At 44.2% G+C, this 16,504-nt stretch overlaps 1 protein-coding gene and 1 pseudogene across 2 annotated transcripts in view; both read right to left on the bottom strand.

The window, feature by feature from the left end:
- Positions 1 to 16,504, bottom strand: part of LOC308610912 (centrosomal protein of 78 kDa-like) — a 460,151-nt pseudogene that overhangs the window by 167,733 nt on the left and 275,914 nt on the right. The gene's annotated exons all lie outside the window — the stretch shown is intronic.
- The window catches only part of LOC308610923 (forkhead-associated domain-containing protein 1-like), a gene marked incomplete at its 3' end in the record, with an annotated part of 110,605 nt that overhangs the window by 64,508 nt on the left and 29,593 nt on the right, over positions 1 to 16,504 (bottom strand). The window contains 1 exon segment of the mRNA XM_081259906.1: positions 5,585 to 5,855. Coding sequence (XP_081116032.1) covers positions 5,585 to 5,855 — 271 coding nt within the window.

Genomic DNA, 16,504 nt, shown 5'->3' with positions numbered 1-16,504 from the left:
AATCATAGTAGGGGACTTTAACACCCCACTTTCACCAATGGACAGATCTTCCAAAATGAAAATAAATAAGGAAACACAAGCTTTAAATGATACATTAAACAAAATGGACTTAATTGATATTTATAGGACATTCCATCCAAAAACAACAGAATACACATTTTTCTCAAGTGCTCATGGAACATTCTCCAGGATAGATCATATCTTGGGTCACAAATCAAGCCTTGGTAAATTTAAGAAAATTGAAATTGTATCAAGTGTCTTTTCTGACCACAATGCTATGAGACTAGATATCAATTACAGGAAAAGAGCTGTAAAAAATACAAACACATGGAGGCTAAACAATACACTACTTAATAACGAAGTGATCACTGAAGAAATCAAAGAGGAAATTAAAAAATACCTAGAAACAAATGACAATGGAGACACGACGACCCAAAACCTATGGGATGCAGCAAAAGCAGTTCTAAGAGGGAAGTTTATAGCAATACAATCCCACCTTAAGAAACAGGAAACATCTCGAATAAACAACCTAACCTTGCACCTAAAGCAATTAGAGAAAGAAGAACAAAAACACCCCAAAGTTAGCAGAAGGAAAGAAATCATAAAAATCAGATCAGAAATAAATGAAAAAGAAATGAAGGAAACGATAGCAAAGATCAATAAAACTAAAAGCTGGTTCTTTGAGAAGATAAACAAAATTGATAAACCATTAGCCAGATTCATCAAGAAAAGAAGGGAGAAGACTCAAATCAATAGAATTAGAAATGAAAAAGGAGAAGTAACAACGGACACTGCAGAAATACAAAAGATCATGAGAGATTACTACAAGCAACTCTATGCCCATAAAATGGACAACCTGGAAGAGATGGACAAATTCTTAGAAATGCACAACCTGCCAAGACTGACTCAGGAAGAAATAGAAAATATGAATAGACCAATCACAAGCACTGAAATTGAAACTGTGATTAAAAATCTTCCATCAAACAAAAGCCCAGGACCAGATGGCTTCACAGGCGAATTCTATCAAACATTTAGAGAAGAGCTAACACCCATCCTTCTCAAACTCTTCCAAACAATATCAGAGGAAGGAACACTCCCAAACTCATTCTACGAGGCCACCATCACCTTGATACCAAAACCAGGCAAGGATGTCACAAAGAAAGAAAACTACAGGCCAATATCACTGATGAACATAGATGCAAAAATCCTCAACAAAATACTAGCAAACAGAATCCAACAGCACATTAAAAGGATCATACACCATGATCAAGTGGGGTTTATTCCAGGAATGCAAGGATTCTTCAATATACGCAAATCAATCAATGTGATACACCATATTAACAAGTTGAAGGAGAAAAACCATATGATCATCTCAATAGATGCAGAGAAAGCTTTCGACAAAATTCAACACCCATTTATGATAAAAACCCTGCAGAAAGTAGGCATAGAGGGAACTTTCCTCAACATCATAAAGGCCATATATGACAAACCCACAGCCAACATTGTCCTCAATGGTGAAAAACTGAAACCATTTCCACTAAGATCAGGAACAAGACAAGGCTGCCCACTCTCACCACTCTTATTCAACCTAGTTTTGGAAGTTCTAGCCACAGCAATCAGAGAAGAAAAGGAAATAAAAGGAATCCAAATTGGAAAAGAAGAAGTAAAGCTGTCACTGTTTGCAGATGACATGATACTATACATAGAGAATCCTAAAGATGCTACTGAAAAACTACTAGAACTAATCAATGAATTTGGTAAAGTAGCAGGATACAAAATTAATGTACAGAAATCTCTGGCATTCCTGTACACTAATGATGAAAAATCTGAAAATGAAATCAAGAAAACACTCCCATTTACCATTGCAACAAAAAGAATAAAATATCTAGGAATAAACCTACCTAAGGAGACAAAAGACCTGTATGCAGAAAATTATAAGACACTGATGAAAGAAATTAAAGATGATACAAATAGATGGAGAGATATACCATGCTCCTGGATTGGAAGAATCAATATTGTGAAAATGACTCTACTACCCAAAGCAATCTACAGATTCAATGCAATCCCTATCAAACTACCACTGGCATTTTTCACAGAACTAGAGCAAAAAATTTCAAAATTTGTTTGGAAAAACAAAAGACCCCGAATAACCAAAACAATCTTGAGAACGAAAAATGGAGCTGGAGGAATCAGGCTCCCTGACTTCAGACTATACTACAAAGCTACAGTAATCAAGACAGTGTGGTACTGGCATAAAAACAGAAAGATAGATCAGTGGATCAGGATAGAAAGCCCAGAGATAAACCCACGCACATATGGCCAACTTATCTTTGATAAAGGAGGCAGGAATGTACAGTGGAGAAAGGACAGCCTCTTCAATAAGTGGTGCTGGGAAAACTGGACAGGGACATGTAAAAGTTTGAGATTAGATCATTCCCTAGCACCATACACAAAAATAAGCTCAAAATGGATTAAAGACTTAAATGTAAGGCCAGAAACTATCAAACTCTTAGAGGAAAACATAGGTAGAACACTCTATGACATAAATCACAGCAAGATCCTTTTGGACCCGCCTCCTAGAGAAATGGAAATAAAAACAAAGATAAACAAATGGGACCTAATGAAACTTCAAAGCTTTTGCACAGCAAAGGAAACCATAAACAAGACCAAAAGACAACCCTCAGAATGGGAGAAAATATTTGCAAATGAAGCAACTGACAAAGGATTAATCTCCAAAATTTATAAACAGCTCATGCAGCTCAATAGCAAAAAAACAAACAACCCAATCCAAAAATGGGCAGAAGACTTAAATAGGCATTTCTCCAAAGAAGATATACAGACTGCCAACAAACACATGAAAGAATGCTCAACATCATTAATCATTAGAGAAATGCAAATCAAAACTACAATGAGATATCATCTCACACCAGTCAGAATGGCCATCATCAAGAAATCTAGAAACAATAAATGCTGGAGAGGGTGTGGAAAAAAGGGAACACTCTTGCACTGCTGGTGGGAATGTGAATTGGTACAGTCACTATGGAGAACAGTATGGAGGTTCCTTAAAAAACTAAAAATAGAACTACCATATGACCCAGCAATCCCACTACTAGGCATATACCCTGAGAAAACCATAATTCCAAAAGAGACATGTACCAAAATGTTCATTGCAGCTCTATTCACAATAGCCCGGAGCTGGAAACAACCTAAGTGTCCATCATCGGATGAATGGATAAAGAAGATGTGGCACATATATACAATGGAATATTACTCAGCCATAAAAAGAAACGAAACTGAGCTATTTGTAATGAGGTGGATAGACCTAGAGTCTGTCATACAGAGTGAAGTAAGTCAGAAAGAGAAAGACAAATACCGTATGCTAACACATATATACGGAATTTAAAAAAAAAAAAAACTCATGAAGGACCTAGGGGCAAAACGGGAATAAAGACACAGACCTACTTGAGAATGGACTTGAGGATATGGGGAGGGGGAAGGGTAAGCTGTGACAAAGCGAAAGAGAGGCATGGACATATATACGGTACCAAACGTAAGGTAGATAGATAGTGGGAAGCAGCCACAGAGCACAGGGAGATCAGCTCGGTGCTTTGTGACCGCCCGGAGGGGTGGGATGGGGAGGGTGGGAGGGAGGGAGATGCATGAGGGAAGGGATGTGGGAACAGATGTATATGTATGACTGATTCACTTTGTTATAAAGCAGAAACTAATTTAAAAAATTTAAAAAAAAAAGAAAAAAAAAAAGAGGAAACAATTGATAAACATTCCTATCAGTGAAAAAAAAAAAAAAAAAGGAAAAAAAAAATAAAATAAAATAAAATCCTTTGCTTTACAAAGGGATTCTTAAATTAGAAAAAAAAAAAAAATGCTGGGGGGGGGCTTCCCTGGTGGCGCAGTGTTTGAGAGTCTGCCTGCCAATGCAGGGGACACAGGTTTGAACCCTGGTCTGGGAAGATCCCACATGCCACGGAGCAGCTGGACCCGTGAGCCAAAACTACTGAGCCTGCGCGGCTGGAACTTGTGCTCTGCAACAAGAGAGGCCGCGATGGTTAGAGGCCCGCGCACCGCGATGAAGAGTGGCCCCTGCTCGCCGCAGCTGGAGAAAGCCCTCGCACAGAAGTGAAGACCCAACACAGCCATAAATAAAGAAATAAATAAAATTAAATTTAAAAAAAATGCTGGGGGTAAATGGCTGAGTAATTTCTTAACTTGGGCGGTTGGTACATGAGCGTTCCTTAGACGATGATGATGATGATGTAAACTGCAGAGATACCTTTCATTTGCTCCTTAGTCTGTTTATTTCAGAATAATAACTATTATTTGAATGGCTGAGGGAAGGGACTAGGTGAGTGGTCCTGAGTGAGACCAGGGAAGGGTGTGGAGGCATCGAGAGACCTGGGGACTCAGAGGGGTCTGGGGCTGGGACACAGAAAACAGAGAATGGAACCTTCACACCAGTGGCCACAGAAGAAACCTGGGAATCATGCCAGGGACTAAGTCGACCCAGCTACTCTGCCAGTAAGCCTGGCAAGGCCAAGAGGATGGTGACAGACAGGAAGTCTCCTCCCCAAGTGCCATGAGGCCTTCTGGGGGGGAGGGGGGAGAAGGAAACCCGGATGGCTGTGTGTCCCCAAAGTGACCAGGCTGTGAGTGACAGTCACTGAGATAACCAGCCTTAAATTTGACCGAAAAGCGTTATTTTAGATTAGATTGAATACATAACCTCCGGAGAAATAATTTTCTCCATAAGCCTCAGTCTCCTCTTACCTGTAAAATGGTAATAAAATATTTAAAAACCTCCTAAGGCAAGAGGGATTTCAGTTACCAATATGTCTGTACATCTGAGTTGAAGTATATAAATTTAGATTCTGATACAAATTCATATATATTCATATATATGTACAAACACACACACACACTCACCACAGAGGTACTGACGTGTGCAGATGGGCAGAGCACAGTCTTGGAGGAGTTTGTACCAAAAAGTCAACAGGGAGAATTCTGGTGATAAGGGTGACAGCTTATCTTTTACTGTTTTCTAACTTTCTGCTTATCCCAATTTTTTCACATTTGATTATGTTCTACTTCAGAACCAGAGAACATAAGCAAAAGCCAGAGAAAGACAAATATCATACCATATTGCTTATATGTGGAATCTAAAAAAAAGGTACAAATGAACTTATCTACAAAACAGAGATAGAGTTACAGATGTAGAAAATAAACTTATGGTTACCGGGAATAAGAGGGGGGAGGGATAAATTGGAAGAGAGGGATTGACATACACAATACTATACATAAAGGAGATAACTAAGAAGGACCTACTGGATAGCACAGGGAACTCTCCTCAATACTCTGTAATGGTCTATATGGGAAAAGAAGCTAAAAAAGAGTGGATACATGTATATGTTGAACAGATTCAGTGTGCTGCATACCTGAAACTAACACAACACTGTAAATCAACTGCACCTCAATAAAAATTTAAAAAAAAAGGGGAAAGCAGAAACTGAGACCCATCCTCCTAGCAAAAGCCCCTCCCCTAAGCCGCCAAGGAAGCGCCCATGAGTACCTTGCCTGATGATGGGAACGCTGTGGGCGGCTCTGTCCACCTTGAAGGAGAACATCTTCTCGCTGGCACTCACGGGCTGCCTGTGGGAGGCTGGTGGGACCATGGGGGGCTCGGGGGACCCCTGCGACCAGCTCCTCTGCACTGGCGCTGTCCAGATGCCCGGGTAGAAGGGGGTCTGTGTTGGTGAGGGTGACTGGTTCAGTTCCTGGGTGGCCCAAGGTGGCTGTGGCCTTGGCCAAGGTGCTGGGCCCCTCACCCATGGGAAGGAGACCTGCAGGGGCAGACAAGAGGGTCAGGGGAGGTTACGAGCAGCTGGGGTGGTCTTCACCTTTCTGTCCCGGCGACATAATTGCTGCCCTAGATTTCGGCGTATAAGTCACTTCTCCCAAGAATCCCTCCCACACTCTCCCCAAATTTGGGATGGCGGTCCCCACCATGGGTCACCTTGCACACTATCGCACCACCATTTATTGGGTGCAGCCTTCGTGCCAGGCACCCAGTCAAGAGATTCACATGCATTACCTCATTTAATACCCCTGATGCTCTGTGATGAGCCCGAGGCTGAGCAAGACCTAGTGACTTTCCCAGGACCACAGATTTGGCAGTGAGCGTCTGAGCTGGTACAACGCCACCTCTGAGCTCTGAGAGGCTGACAGCTTTTTGTCTACCTTGCTCAGCACCGTATCCTCAGCTCCTAGAATAAACCCTTGGCACATACACAGTAGGTCCTTAAATATTGGTTGAAAGAATGAATGAACACATCTCCGAGATTCAAGCCCAGCTCTCCAGGACACACACATCCACACTGTGTGTCTCCCTGGCACTCCCATTCCACCTCTTCCCCCGAAGCCGAGAGCTCTGGGGTGGCAGGCACCCCAACTGGCTCGAAACCCAGCTGGCTCATTAGCCTGTGACCCTCAACATCTGCCACATCTGATTCTTGGCAGACGCTCCATAAATATCTATCGAGGGAACCTTTTTTCATCTGACCCGGCGGAAGATGTCTGTATCTACTTTCATTAGAGAGCACATCAAAATCCATCTACACCGGGAGAAGCAAATGCTGAGAGGTGCTGACACCTGGCTTTTTCTTGGTTAATGCTGTTGTGGCCATCCCTCCCTGTGCCTAGTGGTTAAACCGTGACATCGTGAATGCTACCATTTATTGTAATTACTCACCGATTTCTCGCGATAGCCCTGAAGGGGAGGAGCTCTCCTTATTCCTAGCTTACAAATGAGGCTTGGAGAGGTTAAGGACTTCACCAAGCTCAGGTGGTGGTGGAGAGGGTGGTGGGACTGGGGTTCTGGAAAGCTCTTTCCCTCTCTGTCTCTCTCTCCCTTCTCTGCCCCAACCCCACCCCCAGTCGCTTGGCAGAAAAAAACACACTTTTCAAGGAAGAAGCTAAGTTCAAAGGTTTGCCGCCTGTGGCGGTCACGTTTCTCTTTCTGCAGACTGCAGACACAGAATGAGAAACAGGACAGAATGCTTCCGAAATAGGAGCACTGGCAGACAGAACTTCCTATAGCTCCAGCTGGATTGTATTCAAGAGGAAGGTTCTCCACTCACTCAGGTTCCCAAACCAGTCTTTTAGCTACAGTCTTTCCCAGCCAAGTCAAGAATCTGGTGAATTCCCCTGAAGACTTTTTTGGAGTCAGGGAGAACACTGTTTGGGAAAATCAAACTCCAATTGCCTGGCAACACCTGGCCCAGCATTTATGATGACACTGGCCCCGTTGAAACCTGTTTCAGGAACGGACTTGGCAGTGTTCCAGAACTCTGTTACCTTATGTGAAGATTCGAATTTCTCTCCACTGTGGGCACCTTGGTCTCCACCTAAGCTTTCTTCCTTTCTCTCCTTTCAGAAGCTGAGGTGTCCTGCTTCTGCCTTGCACTCAATTCTCCATCCATCCTATCCCTTCCCGTCCTCTCCTCTGGGGCTGTCTTGCCTCAATCATTCCTACAACCTTTCCTCATCGATTTAATAAAGATTTATCGAATGAAAGGGCTGAAGGTGGGAAGGGGGAAATTTGAATATGTTTTACCCCCGCCTGATAGAAAACAAATCGAGAGACCACGGGTAGTGTGGAGGAATTTCCTTTTGTGCTGGGATGCTCAGGTAGATGTGCCTCACTGCCCACTAACTGCCAGGGTGCTAAAGGGAGTGCTCATATCTCATGCCTCAAGTGGTTCACTGCCGTAGTGGACAGGCCGCAACCCACCTGGCTCTTCTGGAAATTCCAAGAATCTCCCTCCCAATCTGTCGGCCCATTGCTGTGGGTGGGGCTAAGCAATCAACCAATCACACTCCCTGGACATACTGATTGGTTCAGTGGTGGGGCAAGTGATGCAATGAGAGCCAAGGAGACCCAAGAAGACTTGGCTGGACACCAGGATCTGGAGTGACCTGGTGGGACTTCAGAATGCAGCCAGCATGAGGGAGTGGAGCCCAGACATGGAGAGAGAGAAGCGTTTTATTTATTTTTCAAATTGTGGTAAATAACCTGCAACATAAAATTTATCATCTTAGCCATTTTAAAGTATACAGTTCAGTGGTGTTATGTATAGTCACATTTCTGTGAGATGGATCTCCAGAACTTTTTCGTCTTGCAAAACGTAAACTCTATTAACCATTAGACAACAACTCCCCATTCCCTCCGCCACCCAGCCCGTGGTGACCAACATTCTGTCTCTATGAATTGGACTACTCTAAGTACCAAGTACCTCAAATAAGTGAAATCACATGGTACCTGTCTTTTTGTGACTGGCGTATTTCACTTAGCATAGTGCCCTCAAGGTTCATCCATGTTGTAACATGTCAGAATTTCCTTCTTTTATTTTATTATTTTTGTGTGTGTGTGGTAGGCAGGCCTCTCACTGCTGTGGCCTCTCTCGTTGTGGAGCACAGGCTCCGGACGCGCAGGCTCAGCGGCCATGGCTCACGGGCCCGGCCGCTCCGCGGCATGCGGGATCCTCCCGGACTGGGGCATGAACCCGTGTCCCCTGCATCGGCAGGCGGACTCTCAACCACTGCGCCACCAGGGAAGCCCTTCCTTCATTTTTAAGGCTAAATAATATTCCACCATACAGTTTAGAGTGTATTTTTTTTTATCCATTAAGCGTCATGGGCACTTGGGTGGTTTCTACCTCATGGCTATTATAACTATGCTGCTGTGAACATGGTGGGGAAAATAAGGAAGCTGGTTTTGAGCACTGGCTGGAGTGCTACCCTGAAGTGCTCCATCTCTGAGGCTGGCTAGAGCTGGTTTCTGTTGCTTGCAACACACAGAGCCCGAACGATAGGGCCCCTAGTGGGAAGGAGCCAAAGATGTATAAACGCAGCAGAGACTCCAAGCTCTTCGGGTTTAAAAATTTAAAAATAAAGTTTTTTTTTTTTTCTCTGAAGCATGTTGGTTGAGGGTAGCTTTAGTTGGATGGTTAAAGTTGGTTTTCTCTAGTTTCCCGGCTTGCTTTATCAAAGGGAAGGTCAAGGTTTTCTCAGAAATTGCTGCTGGCAACTACAACGATACAGGCAGGGAGAAAAGCAAACATAAGAAGAAGACTCACATTAAAAGCTAGCTCTGGGCTGTACAGGAAGCATGGGGTCAAGGTCAGTTATCAACAAGTTTGTTTTTATTATTTATTTATTTTAGATTTAATTCTATTTATTTTTGTCTGTGTTGGGTTTTCGTTGCTACGTGCAGGCTTTCTTTAGTTGCCGCGAGCGGGGGGCTACTCTTGTTGTGGTGTGCAGGCTTCTCCTTGTGGTGGCTTCTCTTGTTTCGGAGTGTGGGCTCTAGGCACATGGGCTGCAGTAGCTGGGGCACATGGGCTCAGCAGTTGTGGCACGTGGGCTCTAGAGCGCAGGCTCAGTAGTTGTGGCGCATGGGCTTAGTTCCTCCACGACATATGGGATCTTCCCAGACCAGGGCTCGAACCTGTGTCCCCTGCACTGGCAGGTGGATTCTTATCCACTGTGTCACCAGGGAAGTCTTCAAGTCTGTTTTTAGAAACTTTAGTTCAAAAATACACGCTAATGCCTTTTCTCTTTCTTTGTGTCTGTTCTCTGACCATATGGTATGTTGCCATGGTTGGGTTTTTAGTTTTGTTTTTGAGGTAGCATATGTGATACTCCTGATTTCTTTTCCATACTACCTTTAAAATAGCAGGTTGGGGCTTCCCTGGTGGTGCAGTGGTTGAGAGTCCGCCTGCCGATGTAGGGAACACGGGTTCGTGCCCTGGTCCGGGAAGATCCCACATGCCACAGAGCGGCTAGGCCCGTGAGACATGGCCGCTGAACCTGCGTGTCTGGAGCCTGTGCTCCGCAACAGGAGAGGCCACAACAGTGAGAGGCCCGTGTACCGAAAAAAAAAAAAAAAGCAGGTTGTCAACCACCTGGATTAACCATGACCACATCCACGGCTGAATTTATATTAGCTTTAATAAACACAGGTCAATGATTTACTCAAGAAATCACTATCCATTTTTTTTCAGATTATCTATTTGTTCTTTGTGTTATTTCCCCAATATCTGCTTCTAACCCTGAAAAGAGTGTAAGTTGAATGGGACACCCTAAAAAAACTTCGAAGTAGTTTGCACATCGAGTGCCTACAGTACACATGAATTCTGCCAGGAAGCCCTGGAGCCTGCAGAGAAGGTGGAAACTTAGACCTTGCCCTTGGAGAGCTTGTTATGTGCTCTGCCATTTGTAAGTAATTGTGGACAATACAACGACTATGAGCCACTGTGTAGAGAAGCCACAGATGTGCCACAGACTGTGCTGGGCACTTAATGCATGTGGTCTCATCTGATCTCCAGAATAATCTTGCAGGAGGCATTTTACCCCTCATTGTGTGGATTAAGAAACTGAAGCTCAGAGAGGTTAAATGACTTGCCCAACGTCTCACGGCCAGGAAGTGGTGACACAATTTGACTCCAATACCTGTGCTCTTAGGACTTCTAGGTTACTCGAAGTCATGATTTATTACCTGTTTTCCATACTCACAAACGGATCTTAGACGATTGGTTAGTGAATGATAGGATATTTTCCAAGTTAAAAAAAGGAAATGAACATTAGATGGTGTGAAAAAACACAAGACATCGCATGGGCTACTTAGAAATGGGATTTTCTAGGAACACTGACAACTGTCTTATGGAAGTGTTATTCTTTCTGGTACATGCCACGCCCTGGAAGCAGCTCAGAGGACCCCAGACTCCATCCGGGAAGACCTGTGGTATGTTCACTGCTGTACCAGAGGAGTGCTGGGGCCAGCTGGTACCCGCCCACGAGAACTGATTGTTAAATGTCCAGGAATTTTGCCAACTGGTTGAGAAACACAGCCATTAATAAGAATTAACTTACATAAATTTACAATTAAATTATATCAGAAACAATTGGTATACAAACTTAAAAGTCACCCCTTCCTAATTATTTTACTCTATTTTATTATTACCTATGCTCTTGAGGTTATTTCACTCTACTATATGTTTCTGTTGGAAATGTTACATAGTAATGTGTTACCACACCTCTCTTTCCTTCTCTGTATTCAGGGATGTGTCATTGGGAGCTGGAAATTGACCGTGGAGGGCGTATTACACCATAGAAATCAGGAAATGTTATAAATGAGGGCTTGGTTTTTAAAAAGTTTTATAAATAGGTTTAATAATGGTGGTTCATGTAGAGCTTGATTTTGTTTGTTTGTTTGTTTTGTTGATTGCCTAGACTTAAGACGGTAATGGAGAAAATGTTAACAATGCAGATTATACAAAAGCATGTTGTGTCTTAGCCGTTATGTTATGAATAGAGCAAAAAATTGGGGAAACGTTCTTCGAGTATTTAAAAATTATTATCTGATGCAGCAACAAAGTCACTCATGTCACTGATGAACATGTGAAGTTCTAACGTCTTTCTTTTTTCACTTGTATTATTCATAAATCCAAAAATCCAAAAATACCCACCAGTGCTCAGGTTGGGAACTCTCTCATTCGTCAACTGCAATGAGAAATTGGCTATGGATACAAGAGTTCACCTAAAGTCAATGAAAGCATTCTGTGAGACTCAGCTGGCTATATAGAATTTACAAGAAAGAGTACTGTATATCTTGTTACATGGAAAGACTGTGCTACACATTCTTTATATCAGTAAACCTTATGCTATGCATCCATGTACTTTACTTTTCCCAGAGAGCTGGTCATTAAATATGTACCAGCCAATTGCTGGCTGTGCTGGCACCCAGCAGAGTGCCTGCTACTCATGGTAGGTGTTCGCTGACTGAGCTGAACAGTTGGCAAATGGAGTGTAAATAAAAAGCACTTTGATTCTGGGGCTGGGATGGGGAAAATACATGCTAAGCCTGGTGCATCTTGTAACAGCAGAGAGTAAGCAAGTGCCCAAAACGAAAAGGTGGGGAGATGCTCAAGGACAGAGCAAGCAATCTGAAAGAGCTCCCAGTGGCCAAGGCTGGAAGAATTTGAGCGATGAACAAGTTAATGAGTATTGGATTATAATTCAAAGTGTAAAATCAGTATACATGGATCCATACTGACATAGATACATTAGTGAGTAAATACATAAAGGAGGGAGAAGAGACCGGCTTCCTTACAGAAGAATTTAACATACATAGATGTGGAGCTTAATTCCCATGGTCTGGAAGGGCCTGGGGGGTAGGGGTGATGGTGGCGAGCAGGGACACTGACCGCAGCATGGAGGAGCCATGGAACTGGAAAGACAGAATGGAGACTAGAAAACATGGCCAGTAGATCTCAGAAGCCAGGAGAGGGTGCTACTTGGTGCCAGGACAAATGGCCTTTATCTCAACAGCTACCGGGGTGTCACCGTAACTCAGAGACGGGTAATAATTCTATGTCCCCAAGAAAAGGGTAAATCATGTACGGGGCTTCAGTGTGAGAAATCAGGGTTATACATTTAGAACACAGAACTGCCAAGTTATACATCATTTTTAGGTTTTGGAACTTGAATTAAGTCCCTTTGAGCTGTTCAGAAAAGCCATTCGTTTGGGTTTTTCCCAGCTGTGTTCAAGGAGATCTGGCCCATCTAATTTTCCCATTTTCTTGTAAATCTTCAATCTTACGGTTTTTCCTTTCCTTTCAAGTTCTAATCAGCTTCCTGGTCAGTCCATAAAATGGGAAATAGAATCTAATGAGAAAACAGCCGGATTTTTGCAAATAGCTTTTGCTACCCCTAGACTTGGCCTGCTTCAATTCGGTCTTGCCAGATAGAGAGACGGAATGAATGAATGAATGAATGATCATCAACTAAGTTCAGAGAAGGAGCAACGTGGTTCTGATTTGGTAACAAAGGGTGTGGTCTGCCAGAGGAAGCAGGACGCAGCCTGGTTCCTGACCGAGTCTGGGTTCTGTCTCAGCAGGATGCTAAGGGTTCAGCCCGTGCTCCCGTCTCCACCTCCCCCGATGTCATCTGCATCGCCTGTAGACATCTGGTGACAACACAGCCTCAGGGGTCCTTTTGTGTGAGTTTCTGCTGCAGAGGCCGAGCCTGAGGCTGTCTGCTGCCCTGTGCCCTCCACTTCACTGGTCTCGGGAAATCGCCTTTGATATAAAACACCCAGCCTCAGGAGTTCTCATCACATAAGTAAGTCCCCACGGGACCTGTAAGAGCACAGGGTAGAGGAAATCCTACAAGGTCAGGTAGGAGATGACAAAGCTTGACCAGAAAGAGGCTTTGTTCTGAAGGGCACCATACTCTCTGGTCATTCACTCAGTTGCCGGCTTCTCAACCCCCGGTACAGTAAAGCCACATCCTCCTCAAAAACGGGCCCAATTCAGAGGTCCCAGGAACGTGGAAACACCACCCTTCTTGGGGATGGACAACTAAGGCCCAGACTCTGAGCTTCTCATCACACCAGTTCACCACAGGAGAGAAATGAGCAACTCTGCTTCCTTGGAGACTGGCCTGGGACTTTTCCAATGGAAAAGTGGATTATTTGTCATTTTCCTCCTCCCAGATCCCTAGTGGCAAATCCCATTAGCAAGGCTCCACTTAGGCAATAGGAATGCTTCCTAATGTCATGGACATCTTCTTTGTTTTTGCCTCCCCCGCATCCATTTCTTCCATCTTCTGGATGGGCACCTTAATTTTTTTGCAGGGAAGACACCCTTTCCCTGACAATCCTGAGTCCATAGAATTCTGACCCTTCCACCCCAGGGGTGAGACCATAACCCAGGCCTGGCCAATCAGAGCATTCCTTGCCCCTGGCCTCAGTGATTGGTTCAGGGGAAGCCACGTGATCCAAGCCACTGTCAATGAAGATGCTGGCTCTTTCCCTGGAACTGCTACTTTGTAGGGTGCTGGGGCTGCTGGTGGCCACTTTCCTACAGGTGAGGCAAGAGTCTGTCTGAGATTGGGAAGCTAACAGGGAAGAAAGAGTCAGATTCCTGACCATGATTTGGGCGCCTGGATCCAGCTGGGCCTAAGCTGCAGCTTTTGGCCTTTTCAGTTCCATGAGCTTTTTTTTTTTTTTTTTTTTGCTTAGGCTAGTTTTAGTTGGTTTTCTGACACTTGCAAACAATCAAATTTCCTGGACAGTATGCTTACTGAGACTTTAGCATAAGCATCACTATGTACTCAGAGTGAAAGTTGTTTTAAAGGTTATGACATGCTCAAATAAAACCCACCAGACTGTCATCATGCACCAAGTTTACCTTTCAACTTATAAAAGTAAAGCAGCATCTCCAGAGAAGAATGATTTAAGATCAAGGAATCAGTCATAAGACAAGTAGTAAAACGCTGCTTAGAGAAACTTTGATAGATAAATAGTTCTCTAGCTACAGCAGGCTTCAGACTACAAACCCCAAATTTCTGCTTCAAAAGTGACTCAGGGAAGACATTCCATAGTTTCATTTATTTCGTTTTTTGGCCTCGCCGTGCACTTGTGGGATCTTAGTTACCTGACCGGGAATTGAATCCAGGCCCTCAGCAGTGAGAGCACTGAGAGCACTGAGTCCTAACCACTGGACCACCAGGGAATTCCCAACAGTCCACAGTTTTAAAAGAAAACTTTCCAGTTGAAGAAACAGGTAAAATTTATAATATGCATCTGTTGTATATATAATATGTTAATGTCTAGTACATTTATCAGATCCATGTCAATGTAATTATATTATTACTATATTTGCAAATGCATATATATGTGTATGTATATTTAGAACCACATATTTCCAGCTCTTTTTTAAAGAGGTATTGAAAAGCCTGTTCAAAATTTAGTTTTCCAGCTTGTCTGTTTTTTCTTATTCCTCAGTAAACTTAAGCAATTAACCAGCACATTTCCTGGCACACAGTAAGGCTCAATCTGAGTGAGTTCTTTCTCCCCAGCTCCCCCCTCTATTTTAAGTTCTTCTTTTAGAAACCAAGTCAAATGAAAGAGGCAGGACTGCATAGTGTTACAGGCAGAGGCTGGTCAACGTTTTCTGTAGAGCCAGACAGTAAGCATTTCCAGCCCTGTGGGCCATAGGATCTGCCCAGCTTACTCTGCCATTGTAGCCGACAACACAGGCAATACTGAAATGAAGGGGATGGCTGTGTTCCCAGGAAACTTTACAGAAACAGGCGATGGACCGCACTTGGCCCTGGGCCATAACGTGCCGACCTCAGGTTAAGACCTTGGGATCCGGCGTCACACAGACTCTGGTCCGGCTCCCGGCTCTGCTCCGTCTCTGGGACCCTGACGAGTGTGTCATTTCTGTGCCTTGTCTGTAAGACACAGGGATACCAACAGCCATTTCTTAGTCTGTGAGAAGTGGGTGAGATAGTGCACCTGAAATGCTGTGAACACGTCCTGGTCCATAATAAATGAGCATAAAACATTAGCCACCAGGTGTGATCACCATCGTCAAAAAAGGAGAAGAAAGGGCGCAACTGAATTTGTCCAGGAACGGCAGCAATATCCCTGGTAGAGAGTTAGTGGGTGGACTTCCCTGGGGGTGCAGTGGTTAAGAATCCGCCTGCCAATGCAGGGGACAGGGATTCGAGCCCTGGTCCAGGAAGATCCCACATGCCGCGGAGCAACTAAGCCCATGGGCCACAACTACTGAGCCTGTGCTCTAGAGCCCGCGAGCCACAACTACTGAGCCCGCGTGACACAACTACTGAAGCCCACGCACCTAGAGCCCATGCTCCGCAACGAGAGAAGCGACCGCAATGAGAAACCCGCGCACTGCAACGAAGGGTAGCCCCCGCTCGCCGCAACTAGAGAAAGCCCGCGTGCATCAACGAAGACCCAACGCAGCCAAAAATAAATAAACAAAATAAATAAAATAATTAAAGAAAAAACAGTTAGTGGAGCCAAGGACTTCCCTGGCCGTCCAGTGGTTAAGACTCCACGCTTCCAATGCAGGTGGTGCAGGTTTGATCCCCGGTTGAGGAAGTAAGATCCGGCGTTAGTGCAGCCTAAAAATAAGTTAGTGGAGCCAAACAAGCAAGGAAGCCAGGTAACTGAAAATGCATTTTCTTCTATTATCAGTGGCTTTCGTTTTTACCCACATAATGAATCATCCCCTGTCAGCGTGTGAAATTACAGGTTGGACTGCGAATTGCAAGACCTTCCTTAACCGCTGGGCAGTGAAGGACCTGCCTGGGCTCTCACGGCCCCACGATGCTTCGTGCTAGTAGGAAAAGCCTCCAAAAGACTCAGGAGAGCTGGCTTTTAATCCTGGCTCTGGATCTATAGGACTGATGCCTAACCTTGGGGAAGTCGCTGAAACTCTCTGAGCCTCAGTTTATGCCATGATAGGGGTGGTCCCAGGGACCTCTATAAAAACAACTGAAGGGGGAAAGGGGACCTGGGATTAATGAGTAGCTCCTTGGCAGAAATTGGAAATTGAAGCTCAGAAAGGTAAATTCAGTTGAAGCTGGCATTTCAACTTGGGTCCATCCAACTCCAAAG

This window comes from Mesoplodon bidens, assembly GCF_964165515.1.
Source record: "Mesoplodon bidens genome assembly, contig: HAP1_SCAFFOLD_96, whole genome shotgun sequence".
Lineage (NCBI taxonomy): Eukaryota > Metazoa > Chordata > Mammalia > Artiodactyla > Ziphiidae > Mesoplodon > Mesoplodon bidens.
The sequence above is the reverse complement of the archived record's forward strand: the minus strand, read 5'-3'. Positions and strand labels throughout refer to the sequence as shown.